Source organism: Galeopterus variegatus, unplaced genomic scaffold (genome assembly GCF_000696425.1).
Source record: "Galeopterus variegatus unplaced genomic scaffold, G_variegatus-3.0.2 Scaffold48, whole genome shotgun sequence".
NCBI classification, from domain to species: Eukaryota; Metazoa; Chordata; class Mammalia; order Dermoptera; family Cynocephalidae; genus Galeopterus; species Galeopterus variegatus.
This window is the reverse complement of record NW_007726159.1, coordinates 531006-557298: the sequence shown is the minus strand read 5'-3', so window position 1 is coordinate 557298 and position 26293 is coordinate 531006. Positions and strand designations below refer to the sequence as shown.

Below are 26293 nucleotides of genomic sequence, written 5' to 3'. Positions count from 1 at the left end.
GATCCGACCCCTCGGCGGGAGCGCCACCGCGCTCCCAAGCGGCGCACTGTAGCAGTGCGCCACCGGGCCGGCCCTGTACCATTGATTATTAAAAGCCTGAAAAATGTCTAGCCTCACTCATGACCAAAGAAATGCCAATGAAAAGAAAAAAGTCTTATTTTTCATCTTTTGAGTGGATAAAGATTAAAAATCCCAACTCACGTCTACTTATTGCTGCTAAGGGTACTAAGAGATTAGTTCTCTCATTTACTGCTGGTGGAAGGTGAATTGTCACAGGCTTCCTGAGAAGTAGTTGAAAACATGCATCTAGAACTAAAAGAAATTACATATTTAGATCTGATAATTTCACTCTTAAAAAAAGGAAGGAAATTAAGGAAGTAATGCCAGATGCAGCAAATATTTCAATATAAGGGTGCTCATCTCAGCTATATTTACAAAAGCGAAAAATTGAAAAGAGCCCTAAGAGGATGTTTGAATAGATTATGAAACATCCATATGGTAGAGTCTGATGGTCCCTAAGTTCTGCATGTTTATTTTTATTTATTTGTTTTTTTATTTTAATTTTAATTTTTATTGAATCAAAATTGATTATAAATATTTTTGGGTTTCAACATTGAGATATGTTGATCAAATAAATATTACTAGTATATATATTGTTACAAATTGTAATTATTCTTCATGCCCCTTGTCCAATCTCTCCTCATCCCCCTTTCTTGCCCCCTCCCCCCTCTAATTACCCTAGATTTCTTCTCTCCCTCTGAAAGAGTAATGTTTACTCTGTTGATTTGTTTCCTAGATGATCTGTCCACTACTGAGAGGTGTGATCAGTTCCCCCAATGCAATCATAGAGCAGATGCCTCTTCTGTCACTCTGTAATGGGCTTTGTGGAGACAGACATCCTCCTCATTTCTTTATCTCTGCTGGCAACTCTCCTTGTGTCAATTCACTCCAGTGGCTGGTGGGCCATCTGCGTGGTTGTTGTGGAGTCTAGCCATCTTCGCAGCAACCATGGTTGTTGTGGTGGCTGTGGTGGGCCACCCACATGGAGGAGATATTTTTGGCATGCTCTGTGGTGCTGGCAGTGTGCTTGGTTGTGGAGTGTCTGATCCCCAGTTCCATGCCCTGGGTTGCCAACTGGGTCCCAAGGCACTGGCACAGGGTTCCTGGTTGTGGGAGGGGTCCCAGGCTCCATACCCCAGGTCCCCGGGTGGGCCCTGAGGCGCTGGCATGGGGTCACTGGTTGTGGGAGGGAAGTCCGGTCTCCTTCTCCATGCCTCGGGTCCACGGGCAGACCCAAAGCACTGGTGCAGTGTGCCTGGTGGTATTAGGGGGATCTAGTCCCCTTCTCCATGCCCCGGATCCCAGGGCAGGCCCCAAGGCACTGTTGTGGTGTGCCTGGTTGTGGGAAGGGGGGTCTAGTCCTCAGCTCCATACCCTGGGTCCCTGGGTGGGCCCTGGGGTGCTGGTACAGGGTGCCTGGTTGTGGGATGGTCCCTGTCTCCATGCCCCAGGTCCTTGGGCAGACCCTGAGGCACTGGCGTGGGGTGCCTGGTTGTGGGAGGGGGGGTCTGGTCCCCGTCTCCACACCCCAGGTCCCTGTGTGGGCCCTGGGGCACTGGGATGGGGTGCCGGGTTGTGGGAGGGGGTCTGGTCCTCGGCTCCATACCCTGGGTCCCTGGGTGGGCCCCGGGGTGCTGGTGCAGGGTGCCTGGTTGTGGGATGGGGGTCTGGTCCCCGTCTGCATGCCCCAGGTCCCTGGGCAGGCCCCAAGGCACTGGCACAGTGTGCCTGGTTGTGTGTGGGGGTCCGGTCCCCTTCTCCATGCCTCAAGTCCCAGGGCAGGCCCTGAGGTGCTGGCACAAGGTGCCTGGTTGTGGGAGGGGGGATTTGGTCTCCAGCTCCATATCCTGGGTCCCCTGTGTGTCTTGGGGCTCTGGCACAGGGTGCCTGGTTGTAGGAAGGGTTCCAGTCCCCTGCTCCATACCTTAGGTCACCTTGTGGGTCCTGGGGCGCTAGCACAGGATGCCTGGTTGTGGGAGGGGAGTCCAGTCCCCAGCTTCATATCTTGGGTCCCTGGGATGGCCCCAAGGCACTGGCATGGGGTGCCTCGTTGTGGGAGGGGGGTCTGGTCCCCTTCTCCTTCCCCCAGATCCCTGAGGGGGCCCTGCATGTTTAGCAATAGTAACAACACTGGACATTGGCCACAATGTACTGCCAGGTGGAAAATAAAGAGGATACAAACTGTGTGTATAGTATGATTACATTCATATGGGAAAGTGTATACATAGAAAAAAGGCTGAGGAAATAAAATGAAATGTTAACAGGGCTTGTTTCCTGGTTTGGGGATTATGGATTGAACATTTTGGTTTTCTTCTTTGTATTTCAAATACCTTTTGTGGGGAAAATAGGATAATTTAGGCTCCCTCGGCTCAGGTCTGGTTGAGGGTTGAGCAGCACATTTCTTGTAAACAAGTTGTGTGTGGGTGGAGTTAGTGCACATGTGCACCAATGTATCTTTTTAGTTTGTTGTTTTTGTGTGTTCTTCAGTTTGTGAAGCAGGCTGGTGGCAGAGAGCTCTCATCTAAAAATAGAGCATGTTTACTCTGATGGCAGCTGCTGAGTTTTTCTTTGGATTTTGCCAGTAGCAGTTGAGTTTTGAGTTTCTCTTTGTACTGCCTAGCTCCTAGATGTGTGTGTGCTGAATAAAGACTATTCTTCAACCAAGGCTCCAAGGACCTTTTTGCCAGTTACCTAGCTCATAGACCTGCTTGTGAAGGGTTTGTGAATGGGCTCGAGGGGTCTGTGAGCTCCAGACCCTAGCCCTAACTCTACATCTTTGTATTTCTGTTTTTATTTCGTTTTGTTTACAAAGAACACATATTTCTCTTTTGGTTATCTGTGACTGCGTAACAAACCATCCCCCAACCTAGTGGCATAAAACAACCACCATTTTATCATGACTCATGATTCTGTGGGTTGGTGGGGCTCAGCTTGGTGGTGCTTCTGCTCCACACATGGTATGCACTCATCTGGGGGCTTGACTGGGGTGGAAGATCTAGGAGGGGCCACTCAAATCTCTGGTGTCTTTGTGGGACAGCTGGAAAGCTGCCTTTGACCAGGACATTGGGACCACTAGACCTTTCTCTCTCATTCTCTCTATGTATCTGAGGGTTTCTTCTCCTGCATGGTGTTTCTCCACCAGGGCAGCCAGACTTCTTACGTGTCAGTTTAGGACTTCCAAAAGGGAATATATCAAAAGAGAGTTATGGAAGTTGCCAGTCCTCTTGAAAGTGAACTTGAGGGTGGCACAGCATCACTTCTGCTTCATTCTATCGTTACTGTGTGAATTGGTGTGTGAAAAACACGCTGTCTTTCCTGTGCTCTCACACAGCAACAATCATCAGTTCAGAAGACAACTTCTGACTTCTGTGATCAGATGTGTGGGGATTTCTCTCCAGTAGCAAGCAAGCAACCAGTTCCACAGCGGGCACCAGCTGGGTGCCCTCCAATTCCATTCCAATGCTGTCTACCTGGAGATAGCGTCAGATCCCACAGATTGGGGGCTGAGTCTGCAAGACTGCCCCCAGGTCAGTATAGGCCTCTAGAACTTCTGACTGTCCAGATATAAATTGGGGTTCCCACAACCCCCTCCTTGGATTTGATTTGTTTGCTTGAGTGGCTCTCAGAACTCAGGGAAACACTTATGTCTACCCATTTATTATAAAGGCTATTACAAAGGACACAGATGAATAGACACACAGGGCGAGGTATGGGAGAAGGGGTGCAGAGATTCCATGCCCTCCCCACCTCCCTCCAGAAACCTCCACGTGTTCAGCTATCTGGAAGCCCTCTGAACCCAGGCCTCTTGGATTTATAAATGGAGGCTTCATTGCTTAGGCGTGATTGATTAAATCATTGGCCACTGGTGATCAACTTAACCTTCAGCCCCTCTCCCCTCCCCGGAGGTTGGTCTTTCCTGTGTGACCAACCCCTATCCTGAAGCTGCCTAGGGGCTGCCAGCCATCATTAGCATATGGCAAGACTTATCACTCTGGAGAATTTAAGGATTTTAGGATTTGTATGTCAGGAGACAGAGATGAAGATCAAATACATATTGTCACAATTTCACACTGAGTCCTAGGCCAGCCATAATTTGGTGTGGGAAGGGACCACAAAGAGGGTGACTGTTAGAGGTATGGTCCATATTTGCACCAGATATCACAACTAATATTTTAATGTGAAAAAATAATAAACAATATGTTCTGTTAAAAATACTTTGTCAGGTTTAATTCAGAGGGTTTCTAAGGTCAGATTCCCCAGAAACAACCCTGCGAAGAAGATTCACGTGCAAGTGATTTATTATGGATAGACTCCTGGGGAGACGGGTAAGGAGCAGGGTGGCAGCGTGACAGGGAAGATGAAGAGGCCAAGGCCACAGCAGGTCAGTGTCACTCAGCAGAGGAGTTACTTCTCAGCATTGTCCAGAGGAGGTGAGCTGGGTTTCCTGTTGGTCAGTGGAGTTGGTGGTGGTGGTAAATTCTCAGGCTTTCTGGGGTCAAGGCGAAGTGACTCCAGGAGCCCCAGGGTGGTCTTCTGGAAAAAAGCATGGTGTTGGGTTTGAGAAGTAAAGCATTTCAAAGGAGAGGTATGTGCGTACATACAAAAAAGAGGGGCCCAGGGCCCGCAAGGAGCACCGGCATCATCACGCACAATCATCACGGTGGGAATTGCAAGGCATTTTCTTGAGAAAATGCCTGTCTGTAGCTCCAGAGCACTGACAGCACACACCACAGAGCAGCAGTGCGGCTGCTTGTGATAAGTTATTGGATTGGCAGCTCTGTGGTTTTCTTCCCCATGTTTGTCAAGCACTCATATTAACATTTTCCCGTAAGTGTACCAAGTGTCTTAGTCAGCACAGACTGCCATAACAAAATACCGGGAGGCTTAAACAACATAAGTTTATTTCCCACAGATTTGGAGGCTGGAAAGTCCAAGATCAAAGTGCCAGCAAAGTAGGTTTCATTCTGAGACCTCTTCTTTTGGCCTGTAGACAGCTTCTATCTTGCTGTGTGCTTACAGAGAGAGCGAGAATGAGCCTTCTGGGGTCTCTTATAAGGACACTAATCCTATCAGGGCTTTATCCATAATTTAACTGTCGTTACTTCCTTTTAACCTTAATTACTTCCTTAGAAGCCCCATTTCCAAATACAGCCACACTAGGGGTTAGGGCTGTAACATATACATTTTGAGAAGATGTAGTGGATTGAATTATGTCCCCCCCAAACTCACTGAAGCTTGAATTGTGTCCCCAAGTTTCATATATTAGAAGCTTAATCCCCACTGTGACTGTTAAGAGGGTGGGAAACGCTATTATGGTAATTGAAAGGTGGAACCTTAACGAGGTGGTTGGATTGTAGGACTGTGCAGTAGTGAATGGGTTAAAAATGGTGGTCAGGGTGTGGTTCTGAGAAGAGGAGAGTCTGTCTTTCTCTCTCTCTCTGCTCTTTCTGCTTCCACTATCTTGCAATGTGAGACCCCTGGTTCACTGTCACCACCACCAGATGGACTTTGGACTTCCCAGCTTCAGAAACTGTAAGCAATAAATGTCATTTTCTTTATAAACCACACAGTTCCATGTATTCTGCTATAAGCAACACAAACAGGGGACAAAAACATGTAGTCCATGACACCAAAAAATCATATGTTGATAGACTCAGAAAAGCAAATCGTGTTTTTCCCTGTCATTATTGTATACTTAGCACCATTAGCAAGCCTAGTAATCCCTAAATGCACCAATTTTATTTAAAAACCGGGGTGACCATCAAGTCTGGAAGCATAGGCAGTGTCAACAGAAAGACGGCCACCAACGATGTCCACGCCCTAATACCCAGAACCTGTGAATTCATTACCCTACATGGCAAAAGGGAATTTGCAGATGGGATTGAATTAAGGATCTTGAGATGGGGAGATAATCCTGGATTATCTGGGTGGGCCCAATATGATCACAAGGGTCCTTAAAGTAGGGAGGCAAGAGGATCAAAGTTAGTGGAGACTTGAATCTGGAAACAGGTTGGAGTGATGTTTTGAAGGTGAAGGAAGGTCATGAGACAAGGAATAGGGGTAGTCTCTAGAAGCAGGAAAAGGCAAGGAATAAATTCTTCTCTAGAGCCTTTGGAAGGAACACAACTTTGGCGGCACCTTGCTTTTAGCCTGTAAGACCTGTTTTGGACTTTTTATCTGCATAACTGTAAAATAATAAATTTGTATTTTTTTAAAAAGTTTGTTTTTGTCTAAAACTTAAATTTCAGGTATGGCGCATTGTACGAATCACTTCTTTTCTCTAGAATTCAAGTAGAAAAAAATGAATTAAATAGGGTAAGTGCTTCTAGAGATCTAAGTGCTACCTCTCTTATGGTGAAGAGGAGTGATGTGTTTACTATATATACTGAAAATTTTATTAGTTACCTGGAAGATCCATACTCTAGCCCCACCCATATATAAGTAAAAATTAGCTATAATGTTAATATTTAACACTTTTGGATTTTGGTGCAACATACATTCTTTTTCATGAAGCCATCAATGACCATTCCACCTGTGTCATTCTTTCCCTTTTCTGAATACTGTTTAGGGTTATGATTAATTTTATTTGTTTTGACATTTAATCTAGGTGTTATATGTCATTGCTCCAAGATATTACAAGCTCCTTGAAGGCTGGGACTCTATCATATATTTCCCTCTCTCCAATAAGATATCAAAAAGAGATAAACATGGAGAATGCATTTAATTAAAATATTGAGAGATTTCAATACATAACTACACAAGTTAATGTATTTCAAATATAATTGAGCATAGTATACATACTTTACTTTGTGGTTGGCAGACTGTTAGATAAATTGATATTTTTAGATTCATTATGTAATATTGAGATGATTTGGAAGGCTACATTTACTCTACTCATGCGTTTTGCAGGGCAGGAGTGGTAGTTCCCCTTTCCAGTTGCTTCTGCAATGCCGGAGGAGCAACCAGGATAGAAGGAACAGCAGATGGTGGAAAAGGAGTAGAAGACAGCAAAGATTTCTTCCCCACTGTGTAAGGGAGGGCTTTACTAATATGCCTGATTACCAATGGCATCACGATGGCTTTTGGCATGGTGGCAGAGCTCATGCTGGGGAGAGTAAGTAAAGGGCTCATCTTGGAGACCATTTGAATGCATCCTTGTGTGGTTCCCACCCCTTCCTTCTGGTTGGGCCTTCCTCATACCAGGAATTATGCTCAGCTCTGAGGATATCCACATAAAAAATGCTCAGTATCCCTGCTCTTAGGGTCCTAGTGGTCTTGGTGGAGAGACCACGTGTTACTACTATTCATCTCTTCAAGTATAAGTGCTTTAATACAGGTAGGAACAAAGTCTCAGAGTCCACAGGAGCAATGGAAGATGATCTAACATTTCGTAGAGAAGTTGAGTCAGATTCCATGAAGAAGGTGACACTTGTGCTGTGTAGGATGAAGGGAGATGAACGCTTTTCAAATAGATCAACATATGCAAAAGCACATAAAAGGGGATAAATTGACTAGTGAAATGTAAGAATTTTAGAGCTTATGTGCGTACACACGTACGGGCATGTGTGTTTGTGTCTCTGTGTGTGTACTTGCATGCATGCTAATGTAGTGTAATGGATAAGAATACATTCTGGAGCATACTGGCTGGATTCCACTACCACATCTGCCATTTACTGTGTAACTTTGGGTATATTTTTATAATTTCTCTGTATCTTAGTTTCTTTGCTTGTGAAATGTTAATAATGATAGTAGCTACCTAACAGGATTGTTGCAAAGACCAAATGAGCTAATAGATGTAAGCGCTTAGAATAGTTCCATGTTAGTAAATAAATAATCAGTACTATATTAATTATTCCTGTTATTGTTACTATTAACATGGGAAACTGAGACTGAAACTTTGAGTTTTGCTTAAGTAAGTTATCAGTTTTACATTTTTTTTTAACATTACAAATGATACAAACTTCACTTATCGAGTGTACCTTTTTCATCTTTTAAATGGAATAATGAGAAAAGCTTGGTGTTAGAATTTTAACAATAATGAAAAAATATAAGTATTCTTGCCAATGAGTTGGGAATAATATATTCTTGTCTAGTTATATTCCACTTGATCACAGTAATCATTTTTTTGATGTGAAATACATTGGTAATAAAATGAGTCTTATCACCATATTAGCCAACTGACATGGATAAACACTGACATTAACAGCATATTTTAAAAAACCCTATATAGCCTTAATAGAAAATGGTCCCCATCTGCTTAGATTCACCTATGATTCCCACACCATTAGGAAAAAAGTTTATTGATATACTCTCTTAGAAGTAACACGTCTGATGGATTATACTCATTTTCATCAGCCATGATCCCAATTTCGTTCTGCCTCCTTATCTCCACTAATTTCTCTCATTCTGTCTTTACTATATATATTCTTCATTCAGGTTATTAAGTAGGTAAAAAGGAGAAGAGAGTGGAAGATTCAGTAGTTTAATTCTCTTCCTTTCTCTTTCCATCACATCTAGAATTCCATTAATGAATACTATACCATCTTATAGTTCGGTCTGCTAAGCCATAATTCCTATAATTTGGTTCCCATTCCTATGGTTTAGTTTTTAAATACTTATGCTCACTGAAGAAAAAAAGTGGTGCTCAATAGGTTTTAATGATATTTTTATTTTTAAAGTTATATTACGGAAAATAATTTTAGGAGTTATAAAATCTTACAAATGTATTTTGTGTTCTATCCCTTTCTTCGTCTTTTCTCTGACTTACCTTAAATTGAATGGATACAAATCTTCTTTCTTTACACTTAGTCACAATGACTGTTTTTAGAAGTTGAAATAGTGGTGGCACATTTCATTTAGCTATAAGGAATAGTGGTTGGAGTGGAAAAGCAGCTATGTTACCTGCTTCCCTGATTACGTTGCACTTCTTGACCTTGATATCATCAGTGAAGTTCATGGAGTTGAGAAAAGAACTATCTGCATAAATTTTAGAAACCTGGAAGTATTTGGATTTAATATTATGTTTATATTATTCACATTATGGTTTATGAGATTTAAACTATACAATCTAGTTCTAAATGTAAATTATGTATGTAACTTGGGGTTCAAAGGCCAACCCAATTTCTTTTGGTCTTTCTTATTATGTTCTTCTTTCTTTGGAGAAAATGGAACACACTTCTTTTAACTTCCAGTGCTTCAAAAAATGGTAGGTTCTCAAAAAAATTAAAGTACCCAGTCCTCTAAGTTTCAGCATCTTCCTTATGGGTAAAGAAATGGAAGCAACCCTTCCCTCATGGCAGAATCTCTTTACTCATAAAAATATTCTCTTTATGAGTATGGTGTAGGATTAATTAGCTCTCCAGTTTTTAATTAGATGTCACCTATATTAACTCATGAATATGTATTCACTTTTTTCCAGCATTTACAAATGCCCCACAGATAGAGCATTCTGGAATAGTTAGCCAAAGCTTTGTCTTTGAGCAGTTTTAGCTTTGGCAAAGATAAAATACAGTTTAGAGTCTTCTTTGTAGACTGGGAAATAAAGAAAAAAATTTAATGTCTATGATGTAGATTAATGTATAAAACCTCCTGCTGTCTGAGATGGAGAATGATTTTGCCTATTCTACTACCAACAAAGCCATGGAGGGTTAATCAACATGAGGGTACTTCAAAAAGTTTGTGGAAAATAGAATTAAAAGATAGTACGAATCTTTCTGTGAATTTTTTGAAGTACCCTAGTACTTTTGGGCACATTTACGTAAAACTTGATTGCAAAGCTTAAGTTAAAATCTGCCAAAACCATACACTAAATTTCTTTCTTTTTTTTTTTTTTTAAAAAAGATGACCGGTAAGGGGATCTTAACCCTTGACTTGGTGTTGTCAGCACCACGCTCAACCAGTGAGCCAACCGGCCATCCCTATATGGGATCCGAACCTGGGGCCTTGGTGTTAGCACCGCACTCTCCCGAGTGAGCCACAGGCCGGCCCATACACTAAATTTCAAAGAAGGAAGGAAAATACAAGTCACAAGGTTGTCACCAGCAGAAATTTTTAATAAAAATCAACATTTTTTAGGGGATAAATGCTTCTTTGAGTACTTTTAGTCCAAGGATTTGAATGATAGCTTATCCATCTATCTAAAAAAAAATTTGTAGTTTTTCTGAAAACTCTATAATTAAATCCACTGATAATTACCCTATACTTTAATAAGCCCTATATTTAAAAGCCTATATTTAAAGCCCTAAATTGTAACATTAATTACAATCCTCAAAATTTTAAGATTTAAAAAAAAAATCTTTATTGAATCAAAATTGATTATACATATTTTAGGGTTCAATGTTGACATATGTTGATCAAATCAATATTACTAGCATATATATTGTTACAAATCATAATTATTCTTTTTTTTTTAAATTTTATTTTCTTTTGTCAATATACAATGTGGTTGATTATTGTGGCCAATTACTGAAACCTCCCTCCCTCATAATTATTCTTTATGTCCCTTGTCCAATCTCTTCCCGTCCCCCTCACCCTTCCCCCCCAATTATCCTAGATTTCTTGTCTCCTTCTGAAACAGTAATGGTTACTCTGTTGGTTTGTTGCTTAGATGATCTGTCCAATGCCAAAAGGTGTGATCGGGTCCCCCAATATTATCATAGAGCAGATGTTTCTTCTGTCACTCTGAAATGGGCTTTATGGAAAGAGACATCCTCTTCTTTTCTTTATCTCTGCTGGTGACTCTCCTTGTGTCAATGTACTCCAGTGGCTGGCGGACCACCTGTGTGGTGGTTGTAGTGTCTAGCCTCTTTTGTGGCAGCCATGGTTATTGTGGTGGCTCTGGTGGGCCACCCACATGGAGGTGATATTTTTGGCATGCTCCTTGATGCTGGCAGTGTGCTGGTTGTGGGGAGTGTCTGGTTCCCAGATCCATGCCTTGGGTCCCCAGGTGGGTCCCGAGGTGCTGGTGTGGTGTGCCTGGTTGTGGGAGAGGGGCCCGGTCCCCTTCTCCATGCCTTGTGTGTATTAGTAGTATCTAGCTTTTTAATGATGGTTTTGAATAATGATTCTCTGTGGGCATTTCTGCAAAGGAACCAAGGAAATACAAATGCTATGACTAATCATCAGGATATTATTCATTCTTTATTTAGTCAATTTTTGTATTTATGAATCTTTTGATAAACTATTACACTAGCCCTGTTAATCGGTGTTCATAAAAAGAAGACAATGAAAATGTGATCTTGAATGTATGACTCTTCTTTCCCCGGGAGCATGTGCCAGGAATCTCCATGGTGACTTCCGGGCCTCCTGGTGAGGAGGGGAGGTAAGGGGACCATAGTACACAAAGCTGTGGGTGACCCCAAGGTAAAAAGAACCCTGAACAGAGAATTTAATTTGGGAGCTGAAGCAGAAAATTGGAGAATGAACTGTAAGATATGGTTGCCAGACCAAGGAAGAGGACAGAGAAAATGAAGAGGGCAGGAAAGGATGGAGCTGAAGTGTAGAGCCAGAGAATGCAAAGCTGGGGAGATAGGCCGGAGAGCAACAGACAGAGCAAGTTAGAGAATAGTCCAGCGATCCCCTCACCAGGGCAGGCTCTAGGGTGTGTGGTACTAAGATAGCCAGACCCTTTTAAAGGGCATGGACTGGGGTAAATATTAGGAGAAAGTTGTTCACCAAGAAACTGCAATTTATTTCTTCTTTGTTTGAAGGCAAAAGAGTCAAGGCATCTATAGCCTGTGATATCATCCCTCTGAATTCCTTTTATTCCTCCATAGCTAATAAGTAGTGCAATCGATAGTATTGAATTTTGGGTTTTGGTTATTGTTGTTTTATACAGCTTAGCCAATCTCTATTGGAGAAATCAGAAAAATAGGCAAAGAACCAGATGAGGAAAGAAAGAAAGAAGAAAGGAAAACACAGTCCAAATTATCCAAAAATATTACAGATTATTTGTAACCACATTAATTGAATGATCTTGGGATAAAGAAAGTAATACCTTTTTCTAACATGGTTTGTCACCTCTTTGCACACAATATATTTTTTTGAGGGCACACATTTATCATGATAATGGTCAGTGAAATTGGTTCAAGAAGCATTGAATAATTTTCATATTTCAGTTCTCTAAATATAGTCAGTGAATGTGTCTACAACGGAACTAAAGAGGGCGTTAAGTTGTGAGGATTTAATAGTAACAAGAACAGTAACAACAATCTACATAATGCTCTTTACTTTCAAAACCATCTTTCATGAACTTGACCTAGTTTGGTCCTAATAACAATCTCGTGAAAGACATATGATGATCCCCATTTTTTCTGATGAGGAGACTGAAATCCTGAGACTGCAGAGCTGTGCATGGCTGGGCCACCTGTCTAGTCCAAATCCACGACTTCATGCTGTTCCTTTATTACGAGGGGTTAACAGGCGGGTCCAGGGCACTGTCTATATGAGACTGCAGAGAAACACCGAACAAAGGGGAATTTTGAGGCCAAAAATGAGGATAGCCAAACCTGAGAGGAGAAATTATGAGGGAAGCTCCGTTGGACATAAAATGAATATGAAAGCTGATGAAGGGACTGAATGATGGCATAGGGTGACAGTTGGTCCAGAGTAGGAATTTGATTCAATAGGTGGTTTTTGATTACATAACATTAGTAGTCACAAATTTTTGAGCATGCACTCTCAGCTTTTACTCTTTTATAGAATATGTATATGTATGTATGTTAGTCTATTTATGCTTATTGAACATAGGCAAAAATGAACTTTAAATTAAGAAGATAAAAATAAAATAGAAGTTCATTTTCTTCCAGTACCTAACCTTTTCTACTATGTAATGTGAAATTGACTCCTAGATACTCTTCGGTTGTTCTTTATGGCTCAGGAATTCTGTAATTTATAACTCATGTTTGAATAATAAGTTTTGGCTGAAGAAATTCATTTTTCCAGCATACCGGTTACCTTATTTTCTGCAACTGCATTTTAAATGCACATTCATTTAGGGTCATCTTAATGAGTTCTCCATAAACCTTGCTGCACATATTTTATATTCTTTCCAGAAAGATTCTTTTTCTTGTTTTAAAACGTTCCACTGGAGGCATTTAGTTGAACCTTCATTCATTTAAATAGTCTTGTGCCCAGATAAATGTGTCTGGATCCAGGGCCAAAGAGATGTCTAGCCAGAATCGAGGGGATGCCATTGTGAACGTTTGCCATTGATGTGCTTTGTCTAGACTTGAGGGTTTAAATTTTATTTTCCTGTGTTTGAATATTTGACAAATATGTTCATTTATTTCATGACTTTTATTTTGGGGGATAAATATTTCTCATATCTCCTTTACCTAAACAAACTAAAGGAAAAAAAGAAGAGTATTTCCTCAACTGGATTCTTTTTATTCAAATTCTAGGTTAATAGAGTGTTAAGAAATTAGAGAATGTGATGTCTATGTATGGAGTCTGATTTTTCCTTATATGAGGGCAATGACAATAGGTAGTGAGGATTCCCTTACCTTTCCTGGGAGACACAATTTTTAAAAATTCAGATCAACCAGAAATTATGTTTGAGATATAGCAAATGCATGGGCAATTTTCTCAATGTTTTTCCTTAGCGGAGGACAAGGGATACAAAACTACAGTTTTCTCTAGGCAGTGTGCTGTGTGTCAGAAGGTGATGCAGAAAACAAGTTTGAGTATGAAGCAAGAGCCTTCCTGTCCCCATCCTCCCAAAGGCCACTGTGAATTGCTGCTATTGTACTTAAAGTATGTGCAAATGTTACCAGAATAAGCCCCTGAAACATCAAATAGCTGGCTGTACATATTGCACTGTGTCATCGCTCTGCTACGTGCTGGGTCTGATTTGTGGTTAACTGCTTGGGAACAATGGAGCCCAGTGTGTTTGAGGAGATGCCCTGCTGGGGGACCCTTGGCTGAAGTGCCCTGGCTGTGCTTCCCCTTCTCTGTCAGGCTGTAGAGATGGAGGCCTCCTAAGTCCAGAGAAAACTTTCAAAAGGAAAGAAAAGTTGATGATTTCTCAATCCATCCCACTTTCCACTTTCCTCTCCATCTCATTCTCAAAATCACAGGGACTCTGAGATGACCACACTGTGGTAAACACTAACCTGACATTGATGTCATTCATCAGCAACAGCTGCTTTGCCTCGCCCAGCTCCTGTGAATGTTTTGTGTTGCTAGCAACAGCGCGCTGGACAGATTTCTAATTCTCATTCATTGGACAGAGACTTTGGAGGATAATTTCTGTGCTTGTTTTTTTTTCTTTTGCTAAGGAGTATTTTTTTTTTTTTTTTGCCTCTCTGTCAAGTAGATTTTTAAATTCACTTTATATTTAATGGCACAGTATTTAAATTGCTTATTTGAAAAAGTTTTGTGGATTTGACAGGCATTAATTTATATAATTAGGAATATAATTCTCTGTATGTGTATTGTTATTTTATTTGTTTTATTCTACTTTGTTTTTCTTCTCAGCCTTGGCCAGGCATTTCACACTTGGCGAAAGACTTCATTGACAATCTACTGATTTTGGAAGCAAGTCAGCGCATGTCAGCTGGCCAGGCCCTGGATCATCCCTGGGTAGTCACCATGGCTGCAGGGTCTTCCGTGAAGAATCTTCAGAGGGCCATTTCCCGAAACCTCATGCACAGGGCATCTCCCCACTCTCAGAGTCCTGGATCTGCACAATCTTCTAAGTCGTGTTATTCTCACAAAGCAAGGCATATGTGGAGCAAGAGAAACTTAAGGATAGCAAAATCACCACTATCTGCACCTTTGTAAGCAGATGACCGCCAAAATCATTTTATACAATTTGAAGCCAGATTATTAACTTCATTACTAGCATTAGGTCAATAGGGACCATTTCATCATGATTAGGGCACCCTAAAGCTCCAAAGACTTAGAAGCATGTGGTTATTGTTGTATAATATTGACCTTTACTTGTAACATTTTTTTGGTCTACAATTATTCTTATACCTATATTTATTTCCCCTAAATATACTGCTGCAAAAGATTAATAATAGAGTAAATACTAGATACATTCAAAGAGCTGGAAACAATAGATGGAGAAAATCTCTTGAGTATTGAATGGGTTAAATAAAATATGATATTATTGGGATAAGGGACGTATATGTGAAAGAATGGTGAATCAGATATAGCAGGCATAGTTAGATGTGGGGAATAAATGTATTATCCTGAAATTACTGATTTATATTCAAGACCCAGTATATGGTATTAACTAGGTAACACTCAAGATGGTTACCAGTGTCTGTTAATTTCATATTTAGTCTGCAAATATTTATAGAAATTGTTAATTATGGGACATATAAGGAACGCTAGTATACAGTTTCTATCTATCAAAAACTTATGGTCTTACGGGAGCATTATTCAATGGAAGATGGGGATTTTGCAGAATCAGACAAGTGATTTTTTTTTTTTTTAGTGTTAGCATTCATCATCCATCGGAGTTTACAAAAGAGTGTGTGATCATCTTGCTTCTTTTCACTACTACCAATCCTTTTTGGTAAGCACTGGTTTCTACTAGAATTATTTAATCAAATATCTTGATGATTCTAAATACCCACCATAAAATAATCATAAGTAGTGCATTAAAAAAGAGGTAAGTTCCCAAACTCAGTTCTCCAGGCAAGGCACATGGCCTGATCCTTAGTACATACATTTTTGTAAAATGATATAAAGACCAAAATATTGTTAATTATACCTGTGGGTCACTCTTATAAATGAATAAATATAGTAAATAAATGATTCATTAGTTTTATCACTTAATTTATTTTATTAAGTACAATAATAAAATGCTAGAGTGATATTTGCTATAACTATAAAATCAGTTTTAATTCTTTCATTTTATTTTTCTCTTTAAGGCCACATCTATGGAACAGCTATTATGTGCTATATAGATATGAATGTGTAATCAGTGACACAAACATTTCTTTTTAAATTGTAATGCTGCATCACAAATGACAGACCATTAGTTAATTCCTTTATTATAAAAAGAACACTACAAATTCAAAAGAAAAAAGTAGAAAAATTGGCAAATATTTTAACAGGTGGTTCATGAAAATACAGATGGCTAATAAGTATGTCCAAAAATGTTCAGTTTTACTCATAATTTGCAAAAAGAAAATTAAAACAACAAAAAGTAATATTTTTTCTCCTATTAGACTGAAAAATTTTAAACTTGGATAATACAGATGGTGGAAGATTGCAGGCAAGCAGATACTCTCATGTTGAGAGAGAGGAGTAAAATCTAGTGCCACCTCATGGGGTTGGGGGACAGTTTGGGGGCAGTACCTACTCCAATTAAAAACTCATTGATGTTTGACCTAGAAATTAAAACTGCATTGACCTTTGACTTAGATATTAAAATGCATTGACTTTTCACCTAGTGGCATTTCAAGAAATTTGCCTACATATTTTCTTGCCAAAGTGTGCAAATATGTATGTGCAAAAGTGTACAAAACATTGTTATTTATATAATCAGGAATCACAAGTAAATGCCTATCAATGGGAGAACTCCTTAAAGTGTGTTATGTCTAAACAAAGGTCTACTATGCAGCCATTAAAAATGATGCGATTGATTTATATGCTATGTTACATGATATGTTATTGTGTTAAATGAAAAAGCAGGATGCAGAGGAGTATTGTAGTATATGATCTAATTTGTGTATGAAAAAAATCTTCAGAAGTTTGAAAATTTGCAAAAATGTGATAAAGATAGTGACTGTTTCTGGGGAAAAGAGAATAGAAAGTATGGTGTGGGAGGGAAAGGCTTACTTTTCATTTTTCACTTTATACCTACTTCTACCTTAACATTTTTTTAATTGACATATTTGCTTTAGGTCTATAGTAAAAATAAAATCCAATTAAAAATGCATGTGGTGGAAGGGAAACAATAGAAAATGGAGAAGCTTGAATAAGCAGCCCTAGAGGAATTGGGGATTGACTAATCAGATGTGAAAACTGGCTCTCTCTAATTGTATATTTTACATATTTGCCACTTGAAATTAACAGAATAAAAAAAGCAATTAAAATTTGTAATGCTAATACTTTTGGATTTCTTAAATGATTAGAAAATAGCTTTAACATGCAGCCAATCTAATTTTATCCCAATATTTATTGAGCACCTACTCTCTGCCAAGTACTATATTCCATATGCTCTTCACAACAAACATTTGCAGTAGATATTATCCTTAATTTGGTTTTATATCTAAGGAAAGTGAGTCTCAGAAATGTGAAATAACTTATCCAAGATCACCAGCAGGTACATAGCAGATCTGGAATCAGAAACTCAGAACTCATCCTGTAACCTCTATGTTGGATCATTCCCAAGAAAGAAGAATGCAAAAGGCAGGTGCTGATGCCACAAAGAAACAATGGGATATAATATTACCCAAAGTTTTAGTGTAAATATTTGTAGTTTCTATGGATAATTGACTTTACTTGTTTAGGTTGCTTTGAGGTGCTTTTCTATCAACACCAGCTTTAATGAGACCACCCTGCAGGCATCCTCAAGTCCAAAGGCAGGACTAGGTTATTGCTGGGGCAACAGAGGATATTAAATGCGGAGCAAGGAGTGAGGTCTAGGAGAGGTGGGGCTGAGCTAGGAAGATGGGTCAAGCCTCAGAGAGCAGCAAAGGCAAGGAGTTTGTAATTCCAGGAGGCTGTCTGGGGCAGAAGGGGGCAGGAGAAACCCAGACAAATGGTCCAGACATCACAGGGGCAGGAAGTGGAGGGAGACAATAAGGTATCACAGCCTTGGAAGTGGGGCTTGGCATGGAGCCTACAATTCCTCAAGGTCAGAGTGCTTGTTTACATCATAACTGGAGGGCCATTCGAGAGCGCCTACAGAAGGGGTCTGCCTCTTGACTTCTACATTTCTAAGTTCTCAAGGGCAGGGACCAGGTCTCATTTATCTTTGAAACTCTAGAACCTGGCAGCCCTCACATGACAGGCTCTCAGTGTTTGACAATGAACTGTGGACTGTTCTCTGCAGCCCCTTGCCCCGTTTCCACCGCTCTGCAGCTAAAGTTCCATTTGAAGATCTTCTAAATTGCCTGTAGAAGTTGAGTGAGTGTGATGGGAAAGGGAGAGTGATAATGAGGAAGGGCAGAAGGTGCCTAGTAAGATGTACACTGGGAATTTTCATTCATAGAAAAAACCCTTTCTCTTTCCTGCTGAGTACTCCCTGGACCCTCGCTAACTGTCCCCCCCACTTTTAGGGTTTTTGAGTGGAAGCTTGTGGTTGGGTAATTAGTTCTCTTTTCCCTAAGTTTTGTAAAGTTCTTACAAATCAACTCAGTTATTTTTTTTAACCATTTCTCTGATAAATTAATAACTTTTTTGCAGGCTTAATTTCTTGTTATGTTGACTTGATGTGACTAGGAAGTTCTATGTTATAATGTCCCAGAGTTGAGTTCTCACCACTCTTTTTTCCCTGCTCCAAATCAAACAAACAAGCAAATCAACCACTGGACCAATCATGACATCTTTCTGAATTTTACTTTTGTATAAAAACGATTTTGACAATTCTACAAATTAGACATGTCACTTAGCATTGTTTTGAACTTCTGAGAGAAAAAGATGAACTAGCACGGTTTCATATGTTTTGACCCTATTCTACCATCCTCTGGTGAAATTAGGCATTGCAAACCAATTTCTAAATATTTGGAAATTCCTTTTCTTTTTATGACCAGGGTTAATATAAGTAGGGTGAAAGAACACCAAGATTACTTTGTAATAAACACATTAAACCTCACAATTCCTTTTTATATTTCTTATTACTTTTATGAAATCACTTGTACTTTTTTCCTAATAGAAAAAAGTTTCTACTGAACAATAACATTTACTTCTCTTTCATCACTGCCTAATATCCATTTTGGTCTTGTATTATTATTTGTCCTCAGTTTTCCTATCCTAGTATTTTCTCGCTCACCCTTTCCCCTGTCTGTTGGCGGTTATGTGACAGCTCATTATCAACTTTTTTTGACATATTCTGAAAATGTTTGTGCAAAAGATCTACTTTCCATGATATACATAGAATGTTGGTAACCATACTTTGAGGAGTTGCATAATACCTGACTGACATAACCTGAGTAACAGAAATTATGCTCATGTGAGTTATATTTAGTCACCTTTCATGCAGTTGTGTATTATACCATTGTCTATTAATTACATATAAATATGAATAATCTTTTAAGTGTGTAAAATTCTGGAAAGTTAAAATCTTTAGGCTGAAGTATGAATACCTTCAATTTAATATGACAAGTAATTACTGATTTGTGCTTGGGATATTTTTTCAAAGTCTGTCACAGAAGCTTTAATTTTAAAAGTCACTTTAAGCAAGAGTTAATTAATAGAGAAAGGAGCTACAACCTAAAACACAAATTAATGTGAATTTGAATCTTGAGACCTAAGATGGTGCATTAGTTTCCTAGGGCTGCTGTAACAAATTACCACAAACCAGTTGGCTTAAAACAACAGAAATTTAGGGCCGGCCCGGTGGCGCACTGCTACAGTGTGCCACTTGGGAGTGCGGCGGCGCTCCCGCCGAGGGTTTGGATCCCACATACAGACCGGTTCCCGCTCACCGGCTGAGTGAGGGGCGGGCGCAGCACCGAGGGTTGCGATCCCGTTGCCAGTCCCGGTCCGGTACGGGCGCGACACTGAGGGTTGCGGTCCGTTGCCGGACACGAAAAAAGACAAAAAGGAAAAAAACAAAAAAACAAAAAAACAGAAATTTATTCGGTCACAGTTCTGGAGTCCAGAAGTCCAAAGTCTAGGTGAGGCCGGGTTTGGTCCCTTCCGGAGGCTGAGGGAGACTCTCCTCCACACCTCTCTCCTGGCTGCTGGTGGCTGCTGGTGGCTGCAGGCAATCCTTGGCATGCTTTGCCTTGCGGCAGCCCTCCAGTTGCTGTCTCAGTCTTCATTTGGCCTTGCCCTCTTTGTGTCTCTGTGTCTTCTCCTTTTTTGTATTTTGTCATGATACTCATCATTAGATTTAGGGTCCATCTTGGGGCTGGCCCGGTGGCGCACTGCTACAGTGTGCCGCTTGGGAGCGCGGCAGCGCTCCCGCCGAGGGTTCGGATCCCACATACAGACCGGTTCCCGCTCACCGGCTGAGCGAGGGGCAGGCGCAGCACCGAGGGTTGAGATCCCATTGCTGGTCCCGGTCCGGTAGGGGCGTGACACTGAGGGTTGCGGTCCGTTGCCGGACACGAAAAAAGACAAAAAGGAAAAAAAAAAAAAAGATTTAGGGTCCATCTTGATTCAGGATGATCTCATCTCTAGACTCTTACCATAATTATATTGGAGGAGACCCTTATTCCAAATAAGGACATGGTCTGAGTTTCTGCTTAGGCATTATCACCTATGGCTTGCAGCTCTGGAGAAAATATGTGCTGTCTTCCCTTAGAACTGACTTCCTAAACCATTGTCTTTCTCTTTCCATTGCCTCTGGCCTTGACTTTGGGACCCCACTTTCAATATTTCATAAAATGATGTTTTTAGCATTATCAAGTGGATTTGTCTGAAACCAAATATAATTGTTCCAATTCTGAAAAATTGTGCATTTTGTTTCTTGGAGTATCAATTCAGGAAAAGAGAGAATTTTATTTACTTCTAAGAAATAATTAATTCAAAGTACCAGATATTACAGTCTTTATTTATTCATTTCTCTATTTTAAAGGCTTTAAGTTATTTATATAAGTAGATAAAAATGAGGTAAAAAATCAATTTGAACTGAGTAGAAGAGGAATGTAGGAAAAAATAAAAATGAGAGTAGAAGGGATAGGAAGGAGCTACAAGGTGGGGTTATAACATAAAAATTAGAAATAAAAATATTAAAAAATTTTAAATCATAAATTGCAGACGGTAACTTCATATTTGACTCTCAGTTTTGCAGCAGTTCATTCAAAGAAGAAAGCAGGTGCTTGCTTCAAAGTGGTCTTAAAATTAAAACATTAATTTTAATTAGTTGCTTGAGGGAAGCACATTCATTCCTGACTGAGACTCAAAAGAAAATTTCTAGTGGGATCTCCCAGAGGATGTGCAATGTAATTAACAAGTGTAATGTAATTAGCAACATCTTTGTAGTAAACACAGTGAGCAGTTTTGACAGGTTCTTGTTCATAATGTTCCTCAATGTAGGCACAATGGGTAATTTGGTGAAAGCAGTTCCAGGAAGCTCAAAATAACATGGTCCAGGTACAGGGCTCCATGGATTGTTTGAGACAGTATCTTAGTCTGTTTCTGTTACTTATAACAGAATACCTAAAATTGAGTAATTTATAAAGAAATGAGATTTATTTCTTATAGTTCAGAGGCTGGGAAGGCCACAGTCCGGGGGGTGCATCTGGTGAGGGCCTTCTTGGTGGGTGGTGACTCTCTCTAGTGATGCAGGGTGTCACATGGTGAATGGCTGAGCTGCAGAGAACTAACCTGTACACTCCCTCTCCTTTTAATGCTGTTGGAACCATGCTCATAACCACGCATTAAACCATCAATGGATTAATCCATTCACAAAGGTACAGTCCTCATAATCTAATCACCTCTTAAAAGGCCCCACCTTTCAATTACCATAATAGGATTTCCCACCCTCTTAACACCACTAAAATGGGGATTAAGTTTCTGATAACATGAACTTTTGAGGGACACATTTGACCCATAGCAGACAGGGATTTTTAGAAAACCTAAATGAAGGGGTAACTTACATGTCTTTCAAGTCATATTTCAAAAATGTTCTTTCTCACCACTATTTTGGTTTGTATTGCACAGCAGTGATTCCAAGCTGTACTAGTGACTGAAGGGTGGCTGCCCTCAGTACTAGCCCAGGGGATAGTCATGTGCTTTAGCTGGTAGCTGGGGGGCCGGGCTATGCCACACACTTGCTGTGTAGAAGCTGCCTCCCCTCCACATAGAGGGAGGGTGACGGCACCTCGTTGGAGACCAGTAGCATTTGCTCCAGGAATTGGAGCTTGCTGCAGTGCTGAAAGGAAAGGGCAACCAAGGCCACCAGAACTCCACTGTGAATGGCATGGATAATTTCATATTTGGAAAATCTTGAAGTGACTGGCAAAATACTTACTTCTGATGTAAAAAAAAATTCAGTAAAGCTTTACAGAACTTTTACTGTTAGTGTTCCTTCTTCTTTTTTTTTTTTTTTTAAAAAAAGATGACCGGTAAGGGGATCTTAACCCTTGAGTTGGGGTTGTCAGCACCACGCTCAGCCAGGGAGTGAACCGGCCATCCCTATATGGGATGCGAACCTGGGGCTTTGGTGTTATCAGCACCACACTCTCCCGAGTGAGCCACGGGCCGGCCCAAGTGTTCCTTCTTCTAAAAAAACTGGCATAAAGAACTATTTCTATGGAAACTGAATGTGCATTGTAGAATTAATATCCTTATATTAGTTAAAAGTTGGGAACCACCTGACAAAAATGACTACTTTGATTTTAAAATAGATCACCAGCCCATCTTTCTAGCAGATATCAGATAATGTGGTCATTTATCTGTTAATAGCATACCCAGTTGGTGACAATAGACTTTTTAATCTATATTTTAAAAAGTGACTACTTATGACTTTATTTTATATAGGATTTCTTACCAATTATTAACATGCTTTCTTGCTAAAATAAGTGATCTAGCACAGAAAGAAGAGAATCTCTTCTCATGGGCAAGAGAAAGTCCTTCTCTCAGCAAAAGAGCAGAAGAGCAGGAGCAAGTAGCTTTTTCTTAAACACCTTATGCCCCAGCCGACCAGAGAAAAACCAATTTTATTTGCCCCCATGCTGCTGTAAAGGTTTGGGATGGGTGGAAGGACTGTGAACTTTCATGTTGAATCCTTGACCACACACATCTCCTGCCCCTTTCAAAACCAACACCTCCCACATTTAAAGATTGGAGCAAAGAGTCTGTAGCAGGAGGGTTGCAGGTACTGCCTGTGTTTGTGGAGCTGTCCAGGGGATGAACTAGTTGTGTAGTTCTCCTCTGGATCTAGAGGTGGAGTTCTGTTCTTGTTATGGAAGTGGACTCAGCAAGGAAGTGGGAGACACTCGGAGAGTTGGAGAGTCAGGAATTTATTGTGCTGGCGGGCCCCAGACGAGCTAATGCTCTGAAATTCTGGGCCCCAAACCCAGGTCTTACGGGACCTTTTATAGGCGGACTCTTTAAGTTTTGGTTTTTCAACATACATCTCAAGCAGGCAGCTGCTAGTTTCAGCTTCTCAAAATTCACGTGGCTGAAGCAAGTATGCAAGCAAGATTACAGAAGCAAGGAATGCAGGCAGTTGGTTAATAGCCAGGCTGACTTCTGGGGGCTCTTGTAGATGTGCACATTTAGCTATAGGGGCATTGCAGAAACTAGGCAAAATTTTAATTTTGAATTTTTCCAACATTCTCACAAACCATCTAAGGTTAGATTCACGCCTCAGGCAGTTCTCCTGGTTTGGAGATTTGGCTTCGTATGGCAGCTCTGGACAGTCTAGAGCCATTTCAGAAGAGCCCTGCTTCACTCCGTGCCAAAGGTGGCTTCAGTTTTAAAGTGATTAGTGAAGTTCAGTGCCAGACACTTTGCAATAGCATTGCTTCATTGCTAAGAACATTGCCTGCCACAAACAAGGCCATCTTTCCACACCCACCTGTGTAGGTTAGGGACAAACAGAACAATGAGAAGGGGGCAGATGGTGTGGGAGAGAACACTTCATGACCTTTTACAAAGAGACCTATGCTCACAAGGGAAAGGAAAAAAGAAAAAGAAGCCCTGGACACGGCCATTTCTTAGCATCCTCAGCAATGTTGTTAAAGCAACCAAGGGACTCTTCTTCCCCAGCCAGAGTTAATCTGAAACACAGCCGCTCTCCAGAGTGGAAAAGCCACCCTGGAGTGACTGTTAATCACAGCTTGAGTTTGAGAGTTTCACTAACCCAGGCTCCAGCTAAGACAGAGGACCTGGGACTGGCGTCTTTCCGAGGATGGCCAGTCTCCACTGGCACTCCCAGACAAAGCAGGCGACGCTAACAGCTGAGGAGACCATGCTCATTGTTCTTTGGCAAGAAAGCCAGGGAGGAAGTGGCAGTTTGGAAATGTGACTGTGCACAGATGCCAACTGCAAAGTGCTCTGTGTACAAAAGCCAGCCACGGAAAGCAGGGGTCTTAGTGGAAAGAAGTGCGTTGCCCCAGAGGGAACTATTTTCCATGAAGGATCAGTATTAAGGAAGCAACTGTTTTCTATATTCAAGTATGGCTGACTCTGAAAATAGGGCTCCCCAAAGTCCTTTATAAAGAATACCTTGTGGCTGCTAGATAGAAAAAAGAGAGAGAAAGGGGCAAAGTGTTAAACAGGATTTTTAACAATAATGCAGCATAATTAATCATATTAGTCTTATTAAATATGTATTTTAATGAAAGCAAAATATATTTTATTGTTAATAAGTAATGATATTTTATCATTAATAAATAAAATTTATTTATATATTTATTTATTTAGGTGGCTGGCCAGTACAGGGATCAAACTCTCAACCCTGATGTTATCAGTAGCATGCTCTAATCAACTAAGTTAACTGACCAGCTCATTAATAAAGTTTAAAATTATTTAAAAAGTACTGTTTGCTTGCCCCCTTGAAATTTCTAGTTTTGCATATTTTTTGAATATATGTTAATGTAGTGGCATATGTATATAATTTTAAAGTAAATAAAAATGCATATTTACTGATAAAGATTAGATAAAAAAGTTTGGAGACTTTTTATATAAGCTATCAAAAGACTAATTCTTTTTTTTCTTTTAACTTCTCAATGTACTTTGTAGTTGATTTCCATGTTCCTTTACCCTTTCCTCTTTCCCTCCTCCCTTTCTCCCCTCCCCCCCACTACATCATATCTGTTCACTTGTCTTAACAAGGTCAAAGAATTGTGATTGTTGTATCAAAAGACTAATTCTAATGACACGCACACTCAGATAGATTTAAGTTACTGATATTTAGTATCCTGAGTTCTACTTTGAACTGAAGAACGTAGCCTCATCTGAATCCTGTTCACAGAGTCAAAAGCAGAGGGAAGACCAATAAAAGCCACCAATAAAAGAATAATCGATTTCTCCACAAGATGGTTAAGAGTATAATTGGGTCAATAGCTCTGCCTATAATTTATTAAGAGAATAAAATTGGAAAATGGCATAATTTTCTTTGAGATGTCTAATAAGCTAATAGTTTAAACCTTAAGAAAAAGATTGCCTTTTTAAAAATGGGAAAGGTCACCTCTAGTTGCAGAGAGAAGGGATATACTTGTAGATTTTATGAAGATAATCGGAGAGGCCAGGGTGGAAGCCCAAAATTCATAATAGTTCCGACGTAGTTCTGGGAGCAGAACATTACCTTGTTAGTCAATTTGTATCAATTTCGTTTCAGCCTTCTCTGTATACAAAGTACTGTTTTTTAAAAAACTTTCTCTTAAAAAGTTTTGTAGAGCTAAAATCAACTTTGATTTTTAAAGAAAATATAGTTCTATATTACCCAGTTCTATTTTAAGTCTTCAATGGATTATAGTAGTATTTCCAAGTAACGGTAAATATTATACTTTCAAAAGATATACCATCTTTCGGGCCGAGCCCGTGGCGCACTCGGGAGAGTGCGGCACTGGGAGTGCAGCAGCGCTCCTGCCGCGGGTTCGGATCCTATATAGGGATCACCAGTGCACTCAGCGCGGTGCGGCCTGTCTCAAAAAGGAAAAAAAAAAAAAAAAAATTATATTAAAAAAAAAAAAGATATACCAACTTTGAAATTTGTTTCAGCCTATACAGTCAATGATCAGAAAATACACAGATACTTTGCCTAGAGGATTAAATGCCCTTTGTCTGAGGAGCCAGTGTAGCAGACCTGTGACTTCTGGTCATGTGCAGCTTCTCTGAGAAATGATGACTAACCATCACCCCATCTATCAGCCCCTTCTTGTTTGGCCCCTATGAGACCCCCACTTTGAATGAGAAATGACCTGAGGCTCTGGAAAGAGCTGAGGATGTCTGCTTCACATGTCACTTAGTTAAACAGCAGCAGCAGCAGCAACAAAGAAACATATAAATATAACAAATTCCTCTTTTCTTTGATCAGTTCAAACTTTGCTTCTTTAAAAAAAAAAAATCTATATTCTGGAACCAAAATTTTTAAAAGTTCCTGTTTCAGATTATTCATGCCACTGCTTTTCTGACCTTGTGCTTAATGTAGAAG

At 40.2% G+C, this 26293-nt stretch overlaps 1 protein-coding gene across 1 annotated transcript in view; it reads left to right on the top strand.

Annotated features, from left to right (window-relative positions):
- Positions 1 to 14841, top strand: part of PSKH2 (protein serine kinase H2) — a 21819-nt gene extending 6978 nt beyond the window's left edge. The window contains exon 3 of the mRNA XM_008572658.1: positions 14536 to 14841. Coding sequence (XP_008570880.1) covers positions 14536 to 14841 — 306 coding nt within the window. The remainder of the gene's footprint in view (positions 1 to 14535) is intronic.
- Positions 14842 to 26293: the final 11452 nt, after the last annotated feature.